This window comes from Malaclemys terrapin, chromosome 2 (assembly GCF_027887155.1).
Source record: "Malaclemys terrapin pileata isolate rMalTer1 chromosome 2, rMalTer1.hap1, whole genome shotgun sequence".
Taxonomy (NCBI): Eukaryota; Metazoa; Chordata; order Testudines; family Emydidae; genus Malaclemys; species Malaclemys terrapin.
The window spans coordinates 111351571-111379446 of NC_071506.1; the positions used below are offsets into that span (position 1 = coordinate 111351571).

Here is a 27876-nt window from a genome sequence, read left to right on the forward strand (position 1 = left end):
TTTTTTTCAGACCCAGTTCTTTGCATAGCTTTACACTCAGCTATCCTGTGGGCAGACCTGAACACTGCTGATTGCTGCTTATTCTGTGCAAAATGTAGTTTGCATGGCAGCAGCTTGAATAGTATTTTCCATTGCAGTCCATGCAATTCCAGACACTACTCTGTCTTTTCATATCTACATGTCAGTGGTAGAAAAAAAAAAGTGTTACTAATTCTACACAGATTAATGGGTTTGCAGATTGTTTTCTGCACCACATATGAAAACTGGTGAGCATAGAATAGCCCAAGAGAGGGAAGGAAGGGGAGACCCCCCCAGGACTATATCAATGTGATGTCATCTGGGTCTGCTTGTATTTATAGCCTAAAGCTACAAAGTCAGTGTGGAATCCAAACAGGAAAGCTAATCATTAGTGTATCGGAATGCACAGGGCAGAGAAAAGCAAATGAAGATAACAGGGTATCTGTAAATGCAAGAGAAAAGCGAGTAATTCTGTCATTCAGCTGTCTAGACTGTTTGCTTTAGTAATGTAAAGCTGTGAAAGAGCCAGTGAGTTGCAATTATGGCATAGTAGCTTTGTAGATATTCAGAGACAGCGGTGTGGAGACTGAGAGGATTTACTGAGTTCCTGTGGTGTTGGGATGTCGCACATGGTGACTTTTTAAGAAAAAAAAATAAAGAGAAAAAACCCTGAAAAAACAAATTAGCTCAGCTGTTTTTGCTAAAGAAACTAATGAATTAGGCAATCAGCATTAAAAAGATGCCTGTTGTGGTGATAATATTATAACTTTGAGGGTCAGAAAATAGAAATACATAATGTGTAGAAGCTGGGATTTTTTTCTCTTCTCCTTTTATTCAAATGCTGAGGTCACTAATTAATTTAGTTCTTTAATATCTGTAATCAGTGTGTTACTATCAAATGCTCTTCTAATAGTTAAACTCATTTAGCTTGGTTTTGTTCAGAATTGTTTCTTAATATTAGCTTCTACATTTTTTCATCTCTGAGCTTGTTGTGGTGCACAGCCTTTATCATCTGTATATGTGAAAATAGCTGTTCCAGATGGCATACCAATCCTGCATCAACTGCAATAAATTACTTAGCAGAGTGCATGTTCTCCTTACTTTTTATGGTCATGTTCTATATTTGGAGGTGCAGTGGAAAAGATCACATGACAAAACTATCATTTTATATTAATGTTTGTCTCCCAACTAGTGGCTGCTGGATACAAACTAATTCTAACATTCATCCACTTATTGGAAGTAATTTTCTGATGCTACATTTTAAAATGTTATAAAATGTAAACCTGTCTACCATAAATTAATTATATATGGGAATGGAAGGGGGTGAAGAGAGAGCTAAAGAGGTGTAAGTGTGTTGTGTTCTGTGAAAAATTATTTTAAAGGCATTTTGAGTACTTCGATTTATGTGTTTTTTGAGCTGTTCAAAAAATTAAGATAACAAAACATTGTGAAACAGTTTTGAACTGAATTTCCTATTCCACATATTCTACTCCAAATCTAATTCTGAATCAAACAGCATATTATTTTGTGGCATATTTAAAGTTATTTGTTTCCTTGAGTAACTATCTTTTTAACAACATAATTTTTTACTTGTGATCTTCAAGAAATGCATTCTTGTTCCAGAATGGTACCATTCAAAGTCATAGCAGTAAATATTCTATGAATGATAAATTTTATGCCACTGCTTCTTCAGTAACTGTTTCTTTTCACTTCAAGAGTTTAAATATCTTAAGAAACTGCTTTGTCAGTTTGGTCTTCTATTTTTACCACTGTTCCCACAAAGGGGATCATTAATATGATAAATTTGCCCATGAATTATTATAAGTATAAGCAGTATCAGCTTTAGATCTGTGTCAAACGCATTGCTGCAGATAGTACTGGACTGAGATGTTGTAGCCCATTTTATCAGGAACCTCTCATATTAAAGTTTATTCCTCAGATATATTGTGGGAAACAGAGGCTGCTTTTTTCATGATGTAATGACTGGACTTGCCATTAAGTCCATTCATTTAAAATTATACCACAGCACTTCTGAGGTAAAGCCCTTTAAATTCAAAATTTAGTGTCCATACAAACAGGCGCAGCTAGAAATGTAAGAAACTGTTCATAAGAGATTATCACAACTAGATTCAGATGACAGATGCAGTTCAGACTATAAATGGTGCTAGAATATAATTCCTTACACACACACATACACAAAAAGTGCTGATTGAATTCATATGTCTGCCAGTCCCCAGCTGGTCTGATATTAACATTCTGTAGACAAACATTCCGCTCAAATACCTGCCTTTAATGTGCAGATACTATAACCCAGTAGTTCTCAAACTTTTTTTTTCGTAGACCACTTGAAAATTGCTGAGGGTCTCGATGGACCACTTAATGATCTTTCCAAATGTTGGTTGTACCGTTAGCTAACTATTGTAAAGCACTTTGGATAAAAGCGCTATATATAAAAATAACTTAATTATTAACTTTTTTTATTCTACAAATAAAAGCACACAACTCATATTTTAATATCAGTAGTCTAATGTGATGGATGTGCCCTCTCTCCCCCGCCACGGCAGCCCCTGAGCTGGGGCTGGGAAGGAGGGAGGTCTCCAGGCACCTAATTAGTGGAGCCAGGCCTGCGTGGCTCCACTAATTAGGTGGGTGTCCCTACATTCTCACATGTGCGGCCACCCAGGCATGTACCTTAGAGGGAACTATCCACAGACCACCTGAATGGAGCTCGTGGACCACTAGTGGTTCGCGGACCACAGTTTGAGAACCTCTGCTATAACCAATTTGGGGGTGGGGAATGGGAAGGGCTCACCTAGAAAAAAATAAATCACAGTAACCTGTACTCAAAACCCCACAAAAACTAGGGAAGTTAGAGTAGAATCGTAGGAGCAAAATTTGAGGTTTTAAAGGGCCCTTTACTCCAGGCAAATTCCCACTGACTTTAATGGAAGTCATGCCAGAGTAGAGACTGAATAAATGCATCAAAATTTAGTCTATAGAAATTAGAGATGAATGTTTCCAGCCAGCTAGTTCCTGCAAGTGCAGGATTGTTCGCAGCATCATATTCTTACGTTTTTCTCCAGTCTATTTTGTTCAGATTGAAAAGAAGTTGAACACCATTCAGATGAAGCTAGCATCTCAGAAACGTTCGAAAACATCAAATGGTATGAATTCAAGTCAATTGAAGAAACCCGTCTTCCAACTAAACAGGTCCCACTCTCTTGGACGGTCACCCAACATTCTCTAAGGTGGTATGGTCATTTGCTTCTAATGTCCACCAGCTTCCCCTGAGAGAATTATTTTCTATTTTATCCAATGAAAGCAGGATAGAAAAGACCCCTCGGAAGACCTAAAACACAATGGCTGGATAGTATCAACAGAAACCTGTTGCTCATAGGCATCTAATCCAGTAACCCGCCAGATTTGGCTCAAGACAAAACATTATGGAGGCATATAACTTGTTCGGTGGCCTCTATGCTCTCCAAGCAGTAGCATGGGAACTAACTTATTTTAAAATGACCCCAGTGATAGGATGGCCACTATGTCCCATGGGAGACTACTGCCTCACGTAGGAGATTTTTCCTATTACTTATGTAGAATTTCTCTTTGTTGATTGTCATTCCATTACTGATTGCTCCTAGATATACTACCCATGGACCACCTATTTTCTAAATACATCCCTCCCTCTTCAGTTATTGCTCAGCCAAACTAAATATTTTAGGTCAAGATCTGCTGTCGTTTTACTCATTTGGTTGACTTCAGCAAGGCTGCACCTTTGTAACTAGAAGTAGAATTTGGTCCAATTATTTTTTCTTCTTTCTTAAATCTTTCTAGACCCTGAGGGCACAATCTTATAAAAAGTGTGGAGGTTGAAGTGAATGAGAGTTGAGAGTGCTGAGCACCTAATAGGAGGCACTCAGTACCTTGTATCATTAGACCCTTATTTCTGCCCCTACCCACTCCCCCACACACACACACGCACACCCTCTCCCGGTTCTCTGAATTCCTTCCTGATTGTCAGCATGTTTCAGGTATGAATAAGCCTAGCAGTGCGTGATACGTGTGGTCTCATTAATGCCATATAAAGAGGGTCCACAGGTAGCATACAGTTCCCAGCTCCTTCACATGATGCCTTTTTATATGCAGCCCAAAACTGCATGGGCTCTTTTTTTGATCAGCATTGCAGACTTACATCCAGTTATCCACCACCATCCTTGGTTGTTTTTTGGTAAGTATTATTGTTTTCCAAGTAGTTATCCACCACTGATTGCATATTTCTCACTTTTTTTCTCCAGATGCACTTTACCAGCTTCAGACTCATTTTATTTCCTGCCCACATAGCTAACCTCTCTAGATCCCCTTGTATGGTTTCTCTTTCCTCATTGGTGTCTGCACAACCTTCCAAATTAATGTCTTCTGCAACTCGATGATTTGAGGTGTTTGAGATACAGCCCTGCATTGCAGGCAGGGCACGTAGCCTCGGGAAGGCATAATGCCACCTGGAGCTCCAGGGAGTACAGAAAGACTGTGATTGTTGTGCTGCCATTGAGGAAGTCCATTCTCTGTACCCTACCAGCTCTTCTGGCCAGTGCAGAAGGGGGTGTGGAGCTACAGTCCTGCTTCTTCACACCACTTTGAGGGACAGACACCACCACCAGCACTAGCCTCTCACAGACCTTGCACTTCTCAGTGTGAGCACTGTCAGCATGTATGCATGCAGGGGACAGACACAAGTAAGAGGGAGGCTTCTTCCGTCTTTGACCCAATAGCACATCCATGTAGCAGCTGAGCACCATCTTACCATTTTAACGGATATGCTATTCATTGCCTCTCGAGGATCATGAGTGAAATAGTAAATGCCTCTGGACACAACACTAATAATCCCTGTAGCACCTTACTGGATACCTGCCTGAAACATTTCCTTTTAGGATTTATCCTTTCTCCATAGTCCTTCAGCCAGTTTTCAATCCCTGCAGCTATGTTCACACTCAAGCCCTTGAGCCAGATAAGCTTACATGAAACCATTTTGATGTAAGCATTCTGGTAAGAATCCCTAATCCACTAGGGACCATGTTCTTCATTTTTTGCACACCCAAAACTGAGGTAGTTCACTCCCTTGGCCAGCATGTGCACCAACTTCCCAGCACTTTTGGGCTGCACTTACCCCCACTACATCTTCTGGCAGGAGAGACAACGTGGCGATTGGGCACTGCTGCAATCTCCACCTCTGGCAAATTTGCTACCACTAGTGACCTGGGATTGGGGTTTTTGCCATCATAAACACAGGATGAATCCGGTTAGCGGATTTTAACAGTGGCAGTGTTTAGAGAAGAATGATTGTCCTTCTTAAAGCCAGGGCTGGCTCCAGGCACCAGCCAACCAAGCACGTGCTTGGGGCGGCACCTGGTAAGGGGCGGCCAATCTTAGGGTGGCGGGGAGCAGCTCGGCGGGTGGGGGGGTTCCGGCGGTGCAGCGCTTGGCGGGGTGTTCGGCGGCGCGGCGCTCCATGGGGAGGGGTTCGGTAGCTCAGCGGGGAGGGGTTTGGCGGCGCTCCGCGCGGGGGGAATTTTCAGCAGCGCGGCGCTCAGCGGGGATGTTTGGTGGTGCGGCGCTCCGCGGGGGTGTTCAGCAGCACGGCGCTCCACAGGGGTTTCGGCAGCGCTCCGCGCCGGGGGGTGGGAGGGGTGGTGTTCAGCAGCAGTTTCAGTGGCACGGCGCTCCGCGGGGGGCGGGGGGTTCGGTGGCATGACGCTCCGCGGGGGGTGATTGGCTGCGCTCTGCGCAAGGGGTTCAGCAGCACGGCGCTTGGCGGGGGTGGAGGGTGTTCGGCAGCGCAGCGGGGGCTGTTCGGTGGCGCGGCACTCGGCGGGGGAGGTTCGGCAGCGCGGCACTTGGTGTGGGGGTGTTTCGGCAGGGCAGGGCAGCAATGGGGGGGGTGTTACAGCGGGGCAGCACTTTTTTTTGCTGCTTGGGGCGGCAAAAAAGTTAGAGCCGGCCATGCTTAAAGCTGGAGTGTCCATGAATGCCCATGTTGGAGTGGTACTACTGCATGTGATTGCTTTTTAAAACCTGAGAAGCTTATATAGCTAGTCAGCTCAGTCTTCCTGCGCGCTTGTGTTTTCAGTTAGTCCACGTGCTCTCCTACAGCCATTCTCTGTCCTGAAATTTGCTTCAGTATATTGTTAGAACATACAACGTAAGGCATACCGTGTAACAAACAGAACCCAGGATTATCTCGAGCAGCAAAAATTAGGAGCACATCAAAAGCTTGATAACTGCTCTTGCCTGAGTATCAGCCCACAGTTAGGAGTGGAATCTGTTCAGTTTGCCTGGAGTAGCAAAACACCTAGATGGGTCTTCACAGTTTGTAGGAGTGTCTCTTTGTTGGTTATACAGTGCGCTGCCTAGCCAGAATGGCCGCAGAGGGTAACGCGGTATGCAGTAGCATGCAATTCTAATTATAAAAATTGTCAGACTGACTCCAGGCTCCCAAGATAAATATATTGGGCCTGATTCTCTGTTGGTGTATCTTGGCACAGCTCCACTGAAATATACACCAACCCCAGGTTTCTTCACTGATTAGGAAGCTATTTATCTTTCATGTTCCTGGCTGTTTGCTTTCCTAACATTTTATGCATAAAAATAAAAACCACAAGTGACTAAAATAGTAATTTGTCAGTTTTGACAGAACACCTAGTAGTTATTAGGTTGGGATTGCTGTGGTTTTTAAGAGAAATACATCAATTGCCATTTAAGTCACTGCTGAATCACATGCTTCTATCAATAGACAACTGACTCGGTAAGGCCAGGAATTTTCCCCCACACTTTTGTCGCACCTTGTTAAGGCCCTCGTCCTGCACTATTAGTCAATCGGAGCTTTGCCATGGACTTCTGTGAATGCAGGAACAAGCCCTAAATGTACAATTGTGTTGGAGACACATTTAATTTAAGAAAATCAGAAAATTCACTTATGTATGGAGGGTCTGCACAAGGCCCACTGCATGGAAATATTGCTCTAGCCCTCCCTGAGTGGATTGGTCACACAGGGTGATCTCTGAAGACAGATCTGTACTGATCCCGAATAAGCTGGTGTGGTGAGGGCCTGTAGGCCCAGGGTGGGGGAAGTTCTACTGATGCTGCAGCTGCACATATTTAGCAGTAACCTACTTGCTCCCCACTGCACAGGGGCAGAGGATGCTATTCTGGCCCATAGGCTGAAGTAGCAGATGCAGAGGGGCTGAAATTTCTTCCCACTCAAACCTCGCACAAGACAAAGCCCATTTGTGCAAGGAGGGGTGAATCATCTTGTTCCATGGAGGAGGAGGAGTGTGCAAAAGGAACAGTCCATCAGCTGCCTTTGAAAGCTGGATACATTTTTGCTAGGAAATAAACAAACAGAAAATTGTAACCATTCAAGGGATCCAGCTATTTCTCAAGCAGCAAGCCCTGGAGTTTCAAGGCTGTTTAGCAGCTTGTTTGGGTTTTGTTTAGATTCAGCTCTGAAAATCATTGGCCAGCCTAACACAGGCACCACCTCAGTTGAGTTCAAATTGTTAATAAAATAGAAAAATTATTCCATCACAGTGCCGACATTCTTGAATGTCAAAAACAAAACAACCTTTCATGTCTTCCTTATGCATAATAAAAGAAGGGTCCAAGTCCAATTAAAAAAAATGCTCTTTACAGATTGCCTTTAAAAGAAACACAAACATTTGAAAGTATGGAAAAGCACAGTTAATGCACCCAAACTCTGCAACTGTAGTTAGGCTAGAAACTCTTAGATGATTTTATCCATCCATAACAGAGTTTTATCTCATCAGCGATAACAGAAACTACAATGCCTTATTCTTCAATACACGGTGATATCACTAACTCTGGCCTACCTTATGGCTATACACAATTCACAGTAAAAGAAATACTGTACTGCTTGGTGGAGGTGCAGGAAATTATTCTAACTTGGAATCCAAGATGGGAAGGATCTAGGATGACCAGATAGCTGTGAGGATGCAGCATCTCAGGTTACAACTCATCAGATGCTAATCCAATCACTCTGTGTAGCTCCAGCATTGTTTCGCAATGACCACTCTGCTCTCACTCGAAGTCAGGTAACCTGGATGCTGTAACTGGAATGTACTAACTCAAGCTAACTGTTGCAGTGTGGACAAGGTTGGAGAGAACTCAGGGTATGTCTACACAGCAGCTGGAGGGTGCTTCCAAACACAGGTATATAGACACATACTAGCTCTGCTGGAGCTAGTGTGCTAAAAAAATAACCGTGTCCCTTAGCAGCACGGGCAGTGGCTCAGACTCCCGCCTGAATACAATCACACCCAACCCCACAGGTATGTAGTTGGGTGGCTAGCCTGAGCCGCTCCTGTGCTACCCCTGGCTACGTGGTTATTTTTAGTGTGCTAGCTCAAGCAGAGCTAGCACATGTCTGTTGATCCATGCTGGGGAACACCCAGGGCCGGCTCTAGGTTTTTTGCCACCCCAAGCAAAAAAAATTTTGGCCGCCCCCGCACTCCCCTGCCGCCCCAGCCCTGGGCTCCCCCGCACCAGTGCTGACTCCGCCCACTCCCCCCTTGCCTCCAGCCGGTCCAGCGCTGGCAGGGTCGGGATAAGCAGTGGGGCTCCCGGGCCGCGCCTCAGCCCAGGGTCCCTCCAGCCAAGGTTCCTGCCTCCAGGGAGGGCAGAGCTGGGGGACCACCCTGGCAGGGGGCTGAGGAGCCGGGGCAGGGTAGCCCCAGAGGGAGCGGAGCCCCAGAGAGCAGGACGTGAGCCCGCACAGCAGCACCCCGCCCTCTATGGCCCTGCTGCTGCATCTGGCCGCCCTGCCGCAGTCTCTGGGCGGCTCGGGCCGCTTCGCCCAGCCCCAGCTGCAGTGCTAGAGCCGACCTTGGGAACACCCTCCCAGTTGCTGGGTAGATATACCCTAAGTATTGTCAAACCCAAACATTTTATTTTTTAAATGAGTCAAGCCCCAAAACACTATGACATTGGCTTAAAGTCATGAAACTAAAAATAATACATTGGCTTCTTTTTATTTGCTTTGTGGTTTAGGATTCACATTTTCAAGCTTTGTTCCACAACTTCTGTGGGGGTAGGGGCAGGGAGGTAGAAACTTACTTTTGTTTTTAAATTAAAACTGAAATTTTCAAATAATCACCTTGATTCAGAGGCTGGAGCTTTACAAAACCACCAAATATTGCGAGACTTGTGCTAAAGTCACCAGAGTTGGCAACACTGATATATGTAGGTCCCATTCCTGCAAGCCAATGCAGCTATGGGACTTCTCACGTGAATAAAGTGAAATGTTTCCAGGTCTGCTGAAATAAACAGTGCATCATGGATGTGCACTGCAATTTTGTAGGACTTGGGCGGAGTATGTTAAAATAAACCCCTGAAGCCAGTGTTTTGCGTTCAGTGACTTCTTTGGAGTGTTTTCAGCTACACTAACCACTTCAGTAGCCTTATCACTCTGATTTCGTTTTTTAATGCAGAATTATATGGAATGGATTAGTTTGGTTTAGGTTAGATTTACTAATAACGGTAAGAGATTCTTGTCTGGCATTACTAATTATTATAAAGGCTGAAGGGTAAGAGAGAAGCTAAGAATTATATTTGGTATTTTTCAGTTGTACTATTCTGCATCTTTAAAATTTCAGTAAAATGATGTTGTAATAGAAATGTATCTAGTGTTTATGTACCAAGAGTCCTAAATTACCTCAAGTAACTGTGCCATCTTACATGACAAGAAATTTAATGTAGCACATGCCGAAGACATGTTGAAAATTTTTTCCAACTAAATTGGTCAGATTAATCTCTTTGAATTGATTTTTTGTTACAGATACAGTATAGAGATTCACTTTATTGCAATGAATATTAAATCAGCTGGTTCTTTTAGAATCCTGAGCAGATCCATATTGCTCCTATTGTAGAGCCCAATCAAGAGCTATTACTGCCAGAAGTAAGAGTCTTTTATTAATTAATTCCCCCTCACCATAAAGTCAAATGCACTATATATCATTCGTCTAATAGTACATTTAATTCATTTTAAGACATTTGGATGCTTAGGGCTGGATTGTGACAGACCCTTGCCCAGGTGCATGAGTAACAAGAAGCGCGCCCCCCCTCCTCCTTCCCCTCCCCACACACACACTTCCTTAAGAGCTGCATCATTCCTTACGAGCAACACAAAAGTGATGGAACAGGGCTGAGGATCTAGCCTACTGTGGCTGCTCTGTTTCCATAGCCACTACGCTATCAGTAACTCATTATTTTGTAGACTGCTCTGAGACACTTTGAGGATGAATATAGCTGCTGTATGAATCCAAATTCTGCTCCTTTCAGTTTCTCTAGCACTTAATATTTCATCTTTAAAAGCCCTACCATGGGCTTAAATAACTTAATAGAAAAATGTAAAATGGACTACATTTTTAGAAATATTTAATATGTAGTGAAGTAAAAGAAAATATATATCCCCCTACATTCAAAGCAACAGAAATACTATAACACACGTAAAATGAATGGACATAATCTTTTACTGAAGTCATGGGAGCTTTTCTGTTGACCTTAGTGAAAGCAGGACTGAGTCCCCTGCCCCCAGTAATAATAATATTTATCTCTTATTTAGGGCTTTTTATCCTTGGGTCTCAAAGCATTTTACAAATGAAGGTAAGTATCATTAGCCCCATTTTACATATAGGGAACTGAGGCACAGAGAACTGAAGTGACTTTCCAAAAGTCACACAATAAGTCAATGGCAGAGCCTGGAAGAGAACTGAGGTTTCCTATCTACGAGTCCTGTGCCCTATCCTCATGACCATGCTGCCTCGATATGCAAGGCCTTTCGGGAGCTACATGTTCTACTCCTGACATTCTCTTGGGTTGTTTGGATCTGGGCCATGAAGGTTCATGATGAGCTACAGACTGTAAACATTCCTTAGACTCTAGGAGCAAATTGGCACAACGCAAAAGCAGGGCAAATACTTTATTTTTTTAATTTCATTTTTGCTAACCACTGTTATACTCAGATTCCTGAGTGTTGTATGAAAAAATAAAAATTGTAAACAAACAAACAAACAAGAACTTTCCCAAACTTAATATTATGGTCACACAACCAATTTTTAAGTGATTGCAGGGTCTTTTTAGACTTAATGACTTGTGTTGGGGAGCCAGAGATATTAACTTTCTGATCCAGTTAATATTGTAAATATATTTTTTCCCTTTGTGGAGGCAGGCCAGATATCACTAACTTTACAGATGCACTGGTCTTTCTCAATGTGACAATAATGTTCGAGACTGACTCCTTTAAAATTTTTGAAACCCTGATTTTTCCAATGTTGCTGGGAAAGCCTTTTGACCACGTGTTGACTTATGGTAACTTTGACGCATTTATTTTAAGTAGGGGGAATATTTTAAGAAGCTTAGGTCATGCGGAATGGCTTGAAACACATGTTAAAAGGGAGGGAAATAAACAAGCAAAGCTTACTGCTGTGTGTTATTTTTTACAGCCATCAGAAGTCATGAGATATTGTTACCCAATCAGAAGTCATGAGATATTTTAATGGCAAGGGAGGAAGAAGGTCATCCTGTAAAGGTTTTCCTCGGCTGATCTGGGGAACATTTGAACTTCTCTATGTCACAACTCTCCCCCAACACAGAAAAGAAAAACATGTAGCTCTCAAGAGGCCATTTAGGAGCTTTCACCTTTTCCACTAATCCCACTTTTGGATACATCTTTTGCAAATGAAGCCACTTACAATCAATCAATCTTTTTTTGCTGACTGGAAAGTCTTTCTGCTAATTAATCTCTGTTACACTTCCTACCTATTTTAGGAATTGTATAGCATCCATCACTGTAGTACTTAAGCACTCTGATATACCAATTTTTTACTACAGAATGGACCTGCACCTTGACTGGGCAGGTAATTGTACAATAATGTGGCATGGTAATGCTAGTCCTCAAAGTATTCTGAAAAATGAATTTTCTCCAATAAACAGTTAAGTCAGTCAAACAGTTACACTCTTAGGAAAAGTGAAAAGAAATATCTGTCTCAGACAACTTTGTCTGTAAATACTAGTGGCCAACTTCTCCCCTCGGTTATATTTGAGGAAAGAGTGTGGGCACTGAGGAATGGTGCTCTCTCAAGTCAGTCACATGTCAGTGTGTGGCATGTGTTAGGTGACTGAACTTTCAAAATCAAAAACTGAGCCACTTTTGTGGCAACATATTTTAGGGTCGCAAGATAGTTTATATTACAGACAAGAAGATGCGGATAAATTCTCACTCTGCAGCAACATGTGTATATTTCTGAATGTGGTAAATTTTCCAGCAACTTAATGTTCTGAATGAGTTTACCTGATACACTGGACAAGTATGATTAATATTCATGCTGAATAAACTAATAGCTTAAATGATGTCTGTGCTCTTCCAGCTTTTCTCTTCATTGTAAACGCTGTTCATCGCACTGAGTACTCATTCTATTGGACTGTTTGATGCTGGTAAACACAGAGCAAATTCTACTTGGTATAGCAATACATCAAAACAAATATTTTGTACTTCTAAAAAACAAAATCAGACATAAAATACATTTTGATAGATAAAATGAAAACCCAGGGCATTCCAAATGTCCTAAAGAAGTTTCTGGAATATCATATGAAAAACTGTCACAGTAACTCCAAGATGTAGAGTCATTTTAGGAGTGGGGTCCTGTGACCCAAGAATCACTTAATGCCAGCTGATAAGGTTATGGGCATATCCTGATTCTAGTATGTACATTTTGATTCACCAAAGAATGTCACGTGAGGTCTCAAGTTAAAGTCAGTGTCACACTGGTCATTACTATCATAGTGAAATGTATGAAGAAGTTATGTATATATGCACTGAAAATATGTTTAAGTCTGTATCAAGATATTTGTCACCAGCAAAGGTGAAAAACAGGTTTTCTTCCGAACGGGAGGTAAGAAATAGGTCTCTCTCTCTCTCTCTCTCTCTCTCTGTCGGGATGTAAATTAAGCATTGTAAACTAACACAATGGCTGCCCATTTACATATGAAGTCAAATATTAATGGAGAGATGTGAAGCAAACAGGGAAGGAGCACACAGGAAAAAAGACAATCTGTGGAAGGTTACCCTGTCTGTGAATAGAGACCATGAACTTCAGGGTATATCTAGAAGACAAAGAAGATACCCCTGTGACGGGTTCAGCCACAGAGACCCCTTGGGACTGTCACCTGATGTGCTGAAATTACCTCTGGAGCCCATTTTCCCTGCCAGCTTGAGACTCCAGAACCCTGCCTTGTTGAGCCTGACACGCTAGCCTGTTGCAACACAGACTCAGGTTCTGGGCCATGCCCCCAAAGCTGCAGACTTTAACCAAAACCAGCTCAGCAGGTTACCTCTCCAGCACCCAGACACCCAATTCCCAATGGGATCCAAACCCCAAATAAATCAGTTTTACTCTGAACAAAGCTTATACAGGGTAAACTCATAAATTGTCTGCCCTCTATTACACTGATAGAGAGATATGCACAGATGTTTGCTCCCCCAGGTATTAATCACTTACTCTGGGTTTATTAATAAACCAAAGTGATTTTATTAAGTATAAAAAGTAGGATTTAAGTGGTTTCAAGTAATAACAGACAGAACAAAGTAAGTCACCAAGCAAAATAAAGCAAAACACGCAAGTCTAAGCCTAATACATTAAGAAACTGATTACAGGTAATATCTCACCCGCAGAGATGTTCCAATAAGCTTCTTTCACAGACTAGACTCCTTCTTAGTCTGGACCCAATCCTTGCCCCTGGTACAGTCCTTGTTAGTTCCAGCACACATCTCAGGTGGTAAGCAGGGGCTCTCTCATGACTGGCAGCCCCCTTTGCCTTGCTCCACCCTCTTCTATAGGTTTTATATTGGCACAAGGCGGGGATTTTTTGTCTGTGCTTGGCCCCCACCCCTCCTTCTAAATGGAAAAGTACAAGATTTAAGATGGATTTCAGTATCAGGTGACATGGTCTCATGTCCCTGTGAGACCTCATTCTTCATTACCCATGGGCTGGTCCACACATACACAGGAAGGCTTGCAGGTAAATAAACCCATTCACAGTTAATTGATTCTGAAGCACCCTTAATGGCTTCCACTTAATATGTTTACATCAGTAATACAACTTTATATCTTATTCTCTTAACTCCAGACATAGAAATAATACATGCAAACAAATAGGATGAACACACTCAGTAGATTACAAGCTTTCTAATGATACCATACAAGAGACCTTTTGCATAAAGCATATTCCAGTTGCATCATATTCAGATTCATAAGCATATTTCCATAAAACACATGGAGTGCAACATCACAACCTCTTCATCTTGTACCTGGGAAGTAAATGAATGTGTTTATATTTATGAAAATGGGATCTCAGCCAGCCTTGGTTGAAAATTCTGAAAATCTTTAGACAGGAGGTTAATCTGTCTCTAGAAAGTGTGTTATGATATTGTTTCATATGTAACCATGTCTCCAGTATCCTTACTCACTATCTCCTGAATATCTGCTATTTGATAATAAACTTATTCTTGTTTTCACTATAAATATATCTCAGTGCGCTGGGCCTGAGCTGAATCTTACAAGCTGGTGTATGTTTGTTTTCTTGGTGTGTGTTTTCTGAGTGTGAGTGTTCACTAAACACTCAGAGAAATATCAGGACACAGATGATATGGGGCTGGACAAAACAGAAAATGTTCAGAGAGAGCTTGGCCGTTAGTGTGTGCCAACCTGCTCAGAGGGAGTGAAGCCTACAGAGGCCTGGAAGGCAGTGCTTGTACTGCCAGAGGCCATTGGTTTCAGGGAGCTGATCCACAGTGTGAAGGAGTCTTGTCTGTGTCTGCTAAGGGCAGGTAGTGGTGACGTGCCTCACAACCCTGGGTACCCTTGGGGAGCATCACAGGTCTCAGGAAGCACAGGTCCCTGTTTAACTATATAGCAGGGTGGCCAAACTTACTGGCCCTCTGAGCCACATACAAAAATCTTCAAAAGTTCGAGAGCTGGAGCACACTTGGCAGGAGCCGGGGCTCGGGGTGTCAGCCCCACTCTTGCTGAAGCCCTGATCCCCGGCAAGTGCGCCCTACAGGGCTGAAGCCCCAAGACACTCCCCCTGCTGGACAGAAGCCCCTACCCCACCACCCCACTGCAAGGCAGAGGTCCTGAACTCCCCCCCCTCCAGTCTGGTAGGCAGAGAATGGGGGAGGATGTGGGGGGCTTGCGAGCCGCACTTTAACGGCTTGCAAGCCACAGTTTGGCCAGCCCTGCTATGTAGGTTGCACATATCACAGACATTGCCGGTGCTGACTGTAATTTACATTGCAATGCACATCAGTATTTAATGGGTGGATGTTTTGCTGTTGTAACTGGAGTGGGGCAAATGAAGTTGTGTGGTGAGCTTACAAGTGATACAAGACATTGACCTTTATTCCTTCCCTAAATCGATGGCACTACGCAGAGAAATACTGAGCACAGAGTCTTCCAGTCTGCCAGTGCTAACAATAGTTTCATGTTTTCCTGCAGAGTGAGATGGCCGTGCTGCTCAAACCAATATCTGACAAGATCCAGGAAATCCAGACCTTCAGAGAGAGAAACCGAGGAAGTAAAATGTTCAACCACCTCTCAGCTGTCAGCGAAAGCATTCCTGCACTTGGGTGGATAACAGTGGTGAGTTACACACAGACTAGGGCATTTTAAAACACATTTCTTAATGGTACTCCATAAACAAATAATCAAATCAGAGCAGTCCCTAATATTATTTAACTCTGCATTCCCATCTCCTTATCTCTACACTCAGGCCTTGTCTACACTAGGGGAGTAAGTCGACCTAAGTTATGCTATTCCAGCTACGTGAATAATGTAGCTTAGGTTGACTTACCCCAGTGTGTTCACTGCATTGTGTCGATGGGAGATGCTCTCCGGTCGACTTCCCTTACTTTTCTTGGAGAGCTGGGGTACCGGAGTCGACTGAAGAGCGCTCTGTCGTCAATTTAGGGGGTCTTCACTAGACCCGCTAAATCGATCTCCCGCTGCATCGCTCGCAGCCCCATTGATCTCCCCTGTAGTGAAGACAAGCTCTTAGTCTAAAATACTGGTGGGGGGTTTTGACTAATGTTTTAAATCTTCTCTTCTTTTATTTTTTTCTTGCTATACTTGGGTGATGGTGCTGTTCTCTTAGTCTCCTAAACCAGGCCCTTATGTCAAGGAGATGAATGATGCTGCTACCTTTTATACTAACAGGGTGTTAAAGGACTACAAAAACAGGTATGTTGCCTGGTGTTAATGTCCACACTTTCTCTATGGATAGTTTAGAACTAGCTTTACTGAGGTGCTAGCGAGTACTGTATTATTTGCAAAAACATCACAAGAAAGTGTTTTGAAAATTAAAAAGCATTCAACACATGAACTCCCCCCCCACACACACAGGCAACTACAGCACTACCCTGTCTGACTGATACACTGCTGCAGAGATGAAATTCCCTGACTGCCCATCTTGCTTTTCTGCTTGAAAAATTGCACTTTGGCTCTATTACCTGGAGTCCAGCTCCATGCAGTTGAGACTTTACTGCCCCTTGATGCAGTTTTCCAAAGGGCTCTCTTTGCGCCAATGCATGGCGATCTTAAGGGTGTGGGCACAGGGAGGCATGTAGTTGCAGTAGCAGATACGGTGCAGTGCTACTGGTGTTCTGTGGCCTGAGATGGAGAGAGGATGACTCCTTTTCTGAGCCCCTTTGGAGAACTCTTGCACAAATCCCATTCGCTTGGCCTTTGCAGAGGGGTCAGTTTTTAGCCGTTAGTACCATATTGTTACTAAAATACAATACCTGCAAATTTGTTTTTTTTTTTCCCCTTAGCCATCATCTTCCATGACAAATTAGGCTGATTCAAAACCCATTTTTGTTCTTTTATAGAACATACCTGATTTAAGTCCTTAGATCAGGTCTGTTGCTACACATTTCCATCCACTCTGGTCAGCCGAGGTAAAGCAGCTCACAATTTAATCTTTTGCCCAAGTAAAAATTAATCTGCAGATCTGAATTTTTGTGAAAGTTCTTTTAATTATAGTTATGAATTGCCTGCTGGAGCCCCAAATTATCTACTCTGGGTAATTCTTTGCTCCATTTCAGAATGTACTTTTTGAAGGGGCATAAGCACCTGTGGGGAAAGTGCACCTTTTTAAAAGGACTAAACTACGTGCATGATTTTTAGGGATGATGTTTGTTTAGTATTTCACACCAAGATATTTCTGAGTATTGGAGCTGGAAAAGTTATATAAAAATAAACAAGCAAGACACAGGATTTAAGAGTGGAGATTTTCCTCTGAGGCTTCATTTACTTTAAGACCTGATCCCACTGCCAAGCAATGGAAGTCTTTCCATTGACTCCAGCAGGCCGTGGATCAGGCTTTTAGTGATCACTGTTATGATCTTTAACTAGATTTTCACCATTAAGGGCTCCATCCTACAAACAGTTACTCCTGTGCATATTCTTACTTCCACTCATTGTCCCATAGCAGTCAATGATAGCCATCCAGGTGCTTGGAGTTTAGGAAAATTAGGCCACTTATTTAGGTGCCTAAATAATAATTTGGGAACCTAACTTATTTTTGAAAATCTTGGCTTATAAATATGAGTCTAACAGAAATTATAATGTGACACCATATTATCTAGCCTAAAGATACACAATCTTTGCTTCCTGACCACCCTTCATTTATGACAACTCCTCCTTTTCTTTTGAGATTAATATTTTAGTTGCGTTTAAGAGTTTATAAGGTGCTGGTTAAAATGTTCCAAGGGGAAAGGGTAGCAGAGCACATGCTGGGTTGAGAGGCATAAAGGAGAGTGACAAGCTACCTTTGGACTCAGAAGCCAGGACACTTTACAGAATACGCTGATCTTTAATTTTCTAAAAATCAAAACACTGAGGGGAACCAGGTTTGAATTCCTGGCACAGGGCCCCATCTTGCTTTATTACTGCCCTGGTTCACTTTGAGCCTGGGCAGGAAGCATTCTGTCCCGGAGCCCTCTTGTTCCCTTATCTCTCCTCCGCAAGGATCTCAGTCTGCTAGGCCTCACCGTTTGCTGGGCTGCTTGTCTGTCAGCAGTCTTGTAACTTAATTGTCTGTGGCCAGTGACAGATGCAGTATCTAGTCCGCTTTAAATACAGGGTAGCAAGTATCTATATTTAAACACTAAATCATACATAGAAATATTTCCTTTTTTTTCCCCCTTACAGTGACTTACGTCATGTTGATTGGGTGAAATCATACTTGAACATCTGGACTGAGCTTCAAGCTTACATCAAAGAGCATCATACCACAGGCCTCACCTGGAGTAAAACCGTGAGTGCTCCTCCCCTTTCACTGTCAGAACAGGAAAACAACACTAGCTGATAGCTGATTCTGCTTTTACCAGATTCTGGCATTACTGCAGTGAGCCCAAACATTATCTCTGGGAGAGGAAAGGACTAAAAAAAAAAAAAAAGACATTTCTGTATTTAAAATTTTTAAAATATTTTAAGAAGGGGATAAGACAAATGTGACACAGGAAGAAGATTAAAAAAAAAGCTGACAGTGCAAAGCAGTGAACGTTGTAGTAAGCCTAAAAAGCTACCCATGTCTACACTACAGACCTTACAGCGACACAGCTGTACCACTGCACTGTAAGGTCTCTTGTGTAGCTGCTCTAAGCCAGCAGGAGAGAGCTCTACTGCTGGCATAATTAAACCACCACCAATGAGCAGTGGTAGCTATGTCATCAGGAGAGCCTCTCCCGCCGACATAGCCCTATCTACATTGGCACTTTTGTCGGCGGAACTGATGTTGGTCAGGGGTGTGTTTTTTCACACCCCTGACTGACAAGTTTTGCTGACAAAAGCTGGTGTAGACAAAGCCTTAGTCTCCTAGTATGAAAGATCTAAAGTGGTTTGGGTGCATTGATAAAATAAAATGGAGACCTGAGCGGGCAGAGGTGGACATCGTAATCAAATAGTCATCAGACATGAACAAACCAGGCTCAATGCACGCTGGCTGCAGGACTTTTCTTTCTTTAATCTGCATTTGTGGGTAGTGCCATCTCTATCCTCATCTTTCCTTTCACTTTGCCAAAGCATCACAACTGATGGGCCCCAGGGAGGTGAAACCTCCCCAGAAATATCTTACAGAAATCAGAGACAAAATAGTGCTGGCTGTATTGCTGCACAACTGTGCTTCCCAGGGCAGAGCAGGCAACAGTCACAGCTCACTGTTCTTAGCCAGTAGCAGAAGTGACATTCTTTTTGCTCTCTGCCGAGAACAGCTGAAACATGTGCGAAAGATGGATGGAACGATGCTTCAGGACAATTGTGGCCTAGACATTTGGGGAGGGGGAGAAATTCTTTAGGCTCCTAGTTCTCAGCAGCAATGAGGGAGGAGTAGGAAAATTAGATTCCCCAGGTCCAGTGTGCCATTGCTGGGGGGATAGAGAGAAGAAAGATTAAGAAGGGGATAAAAATTAAGGAGAGAGAGTGAAAGGTGGAAGAATGGGAGGGAAAGACAGAGAAGAGGGAGGTTTAATAATGAGAAAAAGAAATACAAGGGACACGTACCACGTTATTATAGTATAGATAATTTTATTTTACTATGTTATACGAATATAAATAATTATTGAGCTCCATGCTGTGTGTATATATTGTGTGTACATATATACAATATAAGTACATTTTCATTGTGTTACAGCTATGATGTGTAACCGCATGAGAGGATCATCTGGCAATCTGTTGTCTATTCTTCTCTTAAATAGGGTTAAAAACTTTAAGAATAAAGAATTTGCTGTGTTTGACACACATGCAAGGATTTTGATCCCCTGTCAATATAAAAATGTAAGAGTCTAAGATTCTTCTTGGGATTCTAAAGAATGTACTCACATACTTATTATCTAGTTAGAGGAATTCTTGATGTGAGTCAAAATGTCTTAGGCCCTGAAATGTCATTAACAGTTTTTTGGTTTTGGAGTGTCCTTTTTTTTTTTTTTTTAAAGCACACACATACAATATTGTTCACAGTTTCTTTTGTGTACGCAAATAAAGACAGTTTTAAAATTTGTAATTAAGTGGGATGGGACAAGTCACCAGAATGTCACCGTTTCAGGCCAAAACAGTTTTCCAATCCAAAGAGGAGCTAAAATAATGTTTTATAATAGAGGCTAGCTTGAACTTCAACTATGAAGAGGATACCTCTCTCCCCCGCCCCCAGTATATATGACATATCTGTAGAGGTGAGATCCATGTGATAAACTGCATCTATTTCTAACCTTTGATGCTTGTGTCCTAACCACTAAGCCACCTGTTCTGAGACTTATTCTAATATTACAAACCCATGGTTGCCAAATCACTACAGCCTAATAGTAGGAGTCAGGATAAAGGCCCTGATGCAACTTTTATTGTAGTCAATGGGAGTCTTTCCACTGACTTTAATAGGAGTTATGTTGGCCCAGAGAAAGAAACACGTATTAGGATGCCAAGGATCACACTTGACATGTCTCTTTAGACACATACATTCACTGCACATGCTTTGCACTCAAGGGGTTTGAAACTTACTTCTGTTCAGGGAAAACAACTGTGCCTAGTACATCATGTTACTTGTGCCTAGGGATAGCCTTTGCTCAGATTTGGACTGGACTACAACTTTGCACGCTTTCCTGAGCACCATGCAAGACCATGCAGCATAGCAAGTGCAAGTTCAAGTTCAAACAAAGAAGAAACTAGCATTTGCTGAAATGTGTGTACTTTTTGGTCTGAACCAAAGTAAAATATTAAACTTTTTTGAGGTGTCTGAGAAATTAGCTGCTTTTTTGTGGGGTTCTTTATTTAGCAAAGGTTTCAAATATTAAACTTCACTTTCTTTCTCAGTGTTTGGTATAAAATTACACCCTTGCTGCATCCTATTCTATTTTAATCCAGTCAGTGGGTGTGAGAAGAATTATCCATTTTGAAATGATTATAAGACAGGGCTAAGGAACTCTATTACCCGGTTAGCAAAATGAGCATTAGAATAAGGGCCAATTTTATATCTGCTAATATATAAAAGAAATAATTTTATTTTACATAATGGAATTTTACAGGTATGGAACTAATATTATAAGACAAAGCTATCTCATTTGCATTTTGTCAAATAGGAGTCATTTTTAGCTTTGTGTGCACCTGCAAGCTTTCCCAGAATAGTAGCTATTGCAGGATACATTTGACTGGTTGTAAGACAGCGTCTCAACCTCCCACCCAGGGTCTCTCTGTTTCCTTTGGTTTAATTGTCAGAGTGCTGTATGCAAACAGAGCGAGACCCACTATTTGTTCATATCAAATATAATTTCTCCACAGACAGTACTCAATCCATCACAGTTCATTAAAGACTATTTACTTCATCCATAGTATTATTTGTTTCACTCACTTGAAGTACGTCCTCATATCTGAAGTAGGTTATCCTGAAAGTATGGTTCCATTAAATCTCAGGTGACCTGGGACTCAAATGTCAAATTCTAAACATATTTTCTTATTGATGTGATATGTAATTCTTTTGACATACCATCAAGTGAACCTTACAAAGTCAGAAGTTTAATAAATTAGCATGTATCTTCTCTGTTTAGATATTTTCCACCAGACACCTGTAACAAATCCATGAGTTATTAAAATGGTAATATGGTTTTTCTTTTACTTTTTAAAGTCAGAATTAAACAGTCACATATCAATGTTTTTGGATAGTTTTCAGTGAATCCCTGAGTATATACTCAGGCTTTCAAAAGTGATACACCTAAGAGTGTCGGCCAGGCATAAAGTGACTGTATCATAAAGATACTGCATTTAAAAAGGGAACTTTTGACCAATTTAGCACAGGTTTTACTCCCAGTGAAATCAGTGGAACTATTCACAAGGCCTGATCCTGCACTATTGAAGTCAATGGGATCTTTGCCATGGACTTCAACAGGTCAGGACCAGTCCCACAGTGCATAAAGTTGGGCACATGCCCAGGTGTTTGCAGGATCAGGGTCTTAGATAGGTATTGTGGGACTATTACAAACAAAATTCTTAATCCTTGCAAGGAATAGGATCCACTTATGTGCATAAAAGGAAAAACTGGTAGGTTGGCTAGGCATTGAGAAAGAGGAATGTTTATGGAAAGAAAATGTTGGTACAGAATTGCTATTGTGTATAGAAAAAAAACTTTTGAACAACTTGAATGCATATTTATAAGTACTATGTCATACAAATAATTTGCCTTTGGTATTTATAAAACTGGACAAGGAATGCTAGAAATCACACATACACACAAATAAAATAAATCAATCAGTGTGTTTGGGTTTTTTAAAGAGAGAAAAAAAGTGTCTTGGAAAATGATTAGCAAATTACTAATTTTTTCCAAGCAGTTTGCAAATATCTTGGGAAAATGTACAAAAATCAAGAAGATAGGAGTTACCAAATTAGATCAGACCATTAGGGCATCTAGAACTGTATCTCTGTCTCTGGCACTGGCCAGTTCTGGATGCTTTAAGAGGAAGGGTCCAGATAGGTCTTAATGGAGTACAGTATAGAGGCACTAGTACAGGGCACATAAGGGTGAAAGCACACACAAGCAATCAGCCCTCATAATATAATCACAGGAACTGTAACAGCTTTTATTATTGTGCTTACACTGATAAATATAGATCTGTACAGACTGAAAGATTTTGATAATGTGCCCTGTTCTGTCACCCTTATTCACTTTGGTCTTGATTCTGCAACCCTGTTGAGTAATACCTTATTCCTTAAGCAGTCCCACTGAAATGTGTGTAATTATTTGAAGAGTAAGTTACTTCTCAACGTGCATACAGGTGGCAGAACTGAGCCACCTGTATTTGCAAATTTTTTAACAAATAATAAATAGGGTTAGTGCATTTCTGGGCACTTTGCTCATGGAAAAACTATTCACAAGACTGGCTGCCATTGGAAGAACCTGAGGGACTAGAACCTAGGACTACGGCACGTTTCCTCTGGAGGACTTTGTGAAGATAGACATTGGAGGAAGTACCTCTCAGCAGAGCCTGAGTAGCCACCCCTCACAGCCCACTGATCGGCTCATGCTGGTATTTAAACCAGGAAGCCATCATGGCGAGCTGTCTGAGCAATGACACAGACTGCCTGCTTGCTTCTGCCCCAGACCTTACCTTGCTCTGGACCCTAGACTCCGACTTCTGACGCTGGTTTGTCCCAGTCTCCATTATTTATCTGCTGTCTGTAACTTGGTCCCTGATTCCTTGATATCCCAACCCAGCTTGACTCTGACCCTGCTACTTGCCTGGTGCCTGACCCTGACGTCTTGGTATCCTGACATGGCTTGACCCCAACTCTGCTACTCTTCTCCTGCCTGCAATTTGGTAACTGACCATGCACACAGGCTACCCACAGCCCAGCCCTGACAATTTACTCAGGCCACCTTAATCCCCTAAACCCATCCAACCCCTCCCCAGATGATGGAAGGGGCAGGCTGCCCTCCAACCAGTAGCTCCCCGAGGGCCTGGGACCTGCAAGACCAAGTCACCAACCTGCAGGCGGAGAACCTCATACTACAGACCTGAGCAACGCAGCTCACTGCCAAAGCACAACCCTACACGAACAGCTGGCATGCTTACAGGAGAAGCAGCTACAGTATGTGCCCAACAGACCACCCATCGCCTGAACCAATGCCTGAGGTGCCACTGCCCACTTTGTCAGGGATTGTTGGAAATTTCAGGGGTTCCTGAACCAAGGCAGGCTGCTCTTCCTGCTGTGCTCCCAATGTACCCCACAGACCAGACAAAGGTGGAGCTAATAGTCAGCCTGATTGCCTGTGAAGCATTTGTTTGGGCTTCCCTCCTGTTGGAGCAGAGCAGACCTGTGGTCTCTGACTGCGACTCCTTCTTGCAAGCCTTCTCAACCATCTTTGATGATGCACATTGTGGCTGCTCTGCAGAGGCTGCCCTCTGGAAGCTTCGCCAGGAGCAAGGGCCAGCCACTTATGTTGGCATTTCCAACAGCATGCAGCGGACGTCCAATGAATGATGCTGCCCAACTACATCAATTCCGGTGGCGCTCAGTGAGTATGTAAAAGATGAGCGACCCTGCCCCACCTGCCTATAGGCCTCTACTGAACTCACATCAACTCTCAGCTGTGTGAGTAGCAGGAGGAAATGAGGGGTGGCTGGATGCCCCCATGTCCACCCTCTACACCAAAGCCTGTAGGACCCAGTCCTGAATCCATATAGGTCAACGCGGGTCACCAACACCTGACCTCAGGAGAAAACAGACAGCAGTGAAGCTCTGTTTTTACTGTGTGGTGCCAGAACACACCCTTGCCTCCTCTCCAGCTCAGAAGAGCTCAGGAAATGAACCAGACCAGGCCCAGTAGGGCGGTACAGCCTGGGCACCACCAGACCTCATGCTCTGGAACCACCCCCAACCCTCAAGTAGAACCCAAGCCAGAACTGGTGGGTGGGGACTAGAACCTGGACCATGAGAATTCTGGGCTGCTAACAATTCAACATCGTCATTGGGAGCTTAAGCTAGGTGTTCACTGGAGTGCCCTGTGAAGCTAGGCACTGCAGGAAATACTGCCCAACAGGGTCTGAGTGGCAGCCCCTCACAGCCCACTGATTATCTCATGCTGGTATATAAACCAGGAAGCCAGCATGGGGAATTGTCTGAGAAATGACAGACTGCCTGCTTGCTTCTTCTCCAGACCTTGCCTTGCTGTGGAACCTAGACTCTGGCTTCTGACACTGGTTTGTCCCAGACTGTGCTCTTTGCCTGCTGTCTGTAACTTGGTGCCTGACCCTGACTCCCTGGTGTCCTTACCCAGTTTGACACCGACTCATCTCCTGACTGCAACTTGGTAATTGACCAGTGCATACAGGCCACCCACCGCTCAGCCCCGCTGACACCCATGGAATAAAATATAGAATTATCTTTTCATCATGATAGGCAAGCATAACTTCAATGAATGTTAACTCAAAGAGGCTGTTCTTGCCAGTATGATCCAAAATAATTCAAAATAAGGTTTTTGGGAGTCATTGAATTGATTGGAATGTGTGAAGATTCAGAAATCACGTGAAAGGGTGGGAGTTACGATACCTGGTTCTACTACACATTTCCTATGTGACCTTAGGTAAGTCACGAAGTGTTGTGCCTCAATTTACCCATCTGTATAATGGGGATAATAATATTTACTTACCTAATAGAGCTTTGTAAAATTTAATTAATTAATGTTTGGACATTTTCAGATGTCAGAAAGACTGTTGAAGTGCAAAGCCATTATTATAATAAACTGTTGAAAATGATCAGCATAGCATTTCCCCCACACAACAACTGCTCTGTTTTGTGACAGTTGCAACCATGTTTCCTTGTTACCACTTTTTGAACTCTAGACGAAATCTACAGCTGTAGTAATAAACTGTTCCTTCTTTCAGTTGTCACTGGTGAAATGCAAGAGACTACTGAACTACCTTTCTCTCCCTCCCCCCACCCCACTTTTCCCCCCTCTTTTTTGAGAAAAAGACTGAACAGCTGTAGTATAAGCTATCAGGAATGTCTCATAAAAGTTTTAGTTTGCTGGAAGGGTTGAGTGTGTTGGGAGGGACCAGGGAAACAATGCAGGTTTACTTTATGACCTGAAAACAACTGGCAATAAGGAGAGTTTGCTGTAGCTAACTGTACCTCAAATCAGTGCTAACAAACAAATACTGCTTGAGGATTATTTTCCAAAACATTAATCTCAAGTTACTTGTATAGAGCTGGGATAAATTGTTTTTTGTAGATCATGGTCATTTGGGACAAAATTTACCAGTTTTCGATTTGATGAAATAGTCTCAAAATAGTAGTGAATATAGTGATAATGTTCTCTTTAACACAATCTCAAGGAAACACTAAACATTTTCCCCATTTATAAATCAAACACAGATACCTAGGAGAAAATCTTCAATTTACCAACAGTTTCAAAATTGAGATTTATTTACAGTGGCCCCACTGAAGCCAATGAGAGTTTTATCTGTGTCTGCAAGTCTTACCTCCTAACACATATTTTTCTAAAATATTAATAATGGAATACATAATATTTTTAAATGTTCTTTAAAAAACTGAAATGTTGATTAAAACTTCCATAAGCATCTTCAGCGAGAACCAGAGATAGATCAAACAGTGGTAAGTTCTGCAGCCCATAAATTAGCATGCCAGTCTGCCCGTATATTAGTCCCAATACAATCATTTGGCATTTCATTCCCAGCTATATAAGCCTCCTCTAGACATTCTCTCATGGAATCTCCACCATTTCCTTTAACACCGCAATATTTTCCCATAAAACTTTGTCTCGTCCCTACCATCTGCCTGCTCAGATGAGGAGGCTGCAAAGGCAGATTTTTGCAACCAGCAACCTCATGCTATCTTTATAGTATATCCGTCATGCTAGGTTTAGTTTGACCCATTTATCGAGAAGCCACATAGCCACGTCCAGGGGGAATTATAAGTCTTGCATTCTTACGTGGAGTACAGTTCATATTTCTTTTCTGACCACCCTCTCAAAAGAAGAGATATTGGGAAGGTATAAACACACGCCTGATGCAATTCCATGTTTCCAACAAGAACTTCAGAAAATAAACGATGCACCCACAATTGCCAGCGACACTCATCTTTCATAAAACAAGGGGTTAACATGATCAGGCTAAATTCTACCCCGAGTTATAGCCGTGCAGCTCCACTCACCTCAGTGGAACTGCACAAATATAAGTAAGGGCAGAGTCTGGACATAGTGTTTTAATTCTCTAGGTCTTGGTAAGAGAACATGGCTTGCCCCGCCCTTCCCCCCTGCAAAAAAAAAAAAAAAAAAAATCTTTTCTGGGACATCCTTCTGCCCCATGTTGTATTTCCCTCTCACTCATTTTTGCTGACCAGCTTGTATCACTTTAATGTTAGCCACTTCCATTTCACAGAACATGCTGTGCTCCGAGACTTGCTGGTGCAATGCCAAGCTGGAGATTGCCTGGCAGAGGTTCCTGAAGAAAGCTTCAGCCGTCACCTTTCCCTTGTAAGACAGAGTCTCACCACCGAGACACTAACATTATAGAAACTGCCACGCAGGACATTCAGTGTAAACATGGCAGAACACCACCCAGTGCTGAAATCAGTTTCCCCACTGGTGTAAATAGGGTTGGTTATATCCAACACACCTACTAAGAAAGTGTCCTTGCTCACTCTTTCTAGCAGGGGTTGGCAAAACTATATACTAATTTGACCCTATCTACACCAGTGGCTGAACATTATTCAGCCCCGGTTAAGGGGAAGCCTGAGGAGACTTGTTTGACACCAGCCATCAAGTGCAGCTTGAGCTGTAGTATAAACACAGCCATAGTTTCCGGAAGCAGGGGGATGGAATGGGAGGACTGAACATACATAGAAGGAAAAGGAGAGAAAGATGTCTATAATCAATTTCCACATTTTTTTTTAACTTTTAAAGCAGCTTAAATAGGCCCATTATTTTACTTAATGATAGTACATCATCATTCAGCTCCGGGGTGATTTAGAGAACCCAGACTTTGTAAAGCATCTCTGATTGCATGATTGAATGGTACCATTGCTCCGTGGCGACATAGGCCCTATGTTAAATCCCGAACAGGTGATAAATGGCACAAATGCATAAAAGCGGCTTCAGAGCTGGAGAGCCAGACAGATAAATAATCCTGCCGAGCACCAGAAAAAGAGGATTTTTTTTTAATTCACAAAGACTGCAGCCCCTGCACATCAGCTGTTTCATCTTATAACTTCCATATCATTGGGCAGCATGAAT

General features: G+C 42.5%; 1 protein-coding gene across 1 annotated transcript in view; it reads left to right on the forward strand.

The window, feature by feature from the left end:
* CAP2 (cyclase associated actin cytoskeleton regulatory protein 2) overlaps window positions 1-27876 on the forward strand; it is a 90578-nt gene that overhangs the window by 43761 nt on the left and 18941 nt on the right. The window contains exons 5-7 of the mRNA XM_054018990.1: window positions 15582-15725; window positions 16237-16322; window positions 18294-18399. Coding sequence (XP_053874965.1) covers window positions 15582-15725; window positions 16237-16322; window positions 18294-18399 — 336 coding nt within the window. The remainder of the gene's footprint in view (window positions 1-15581; window positions 15726-16236; window positions 16323-18293; window positions 18400-27876) is intronic.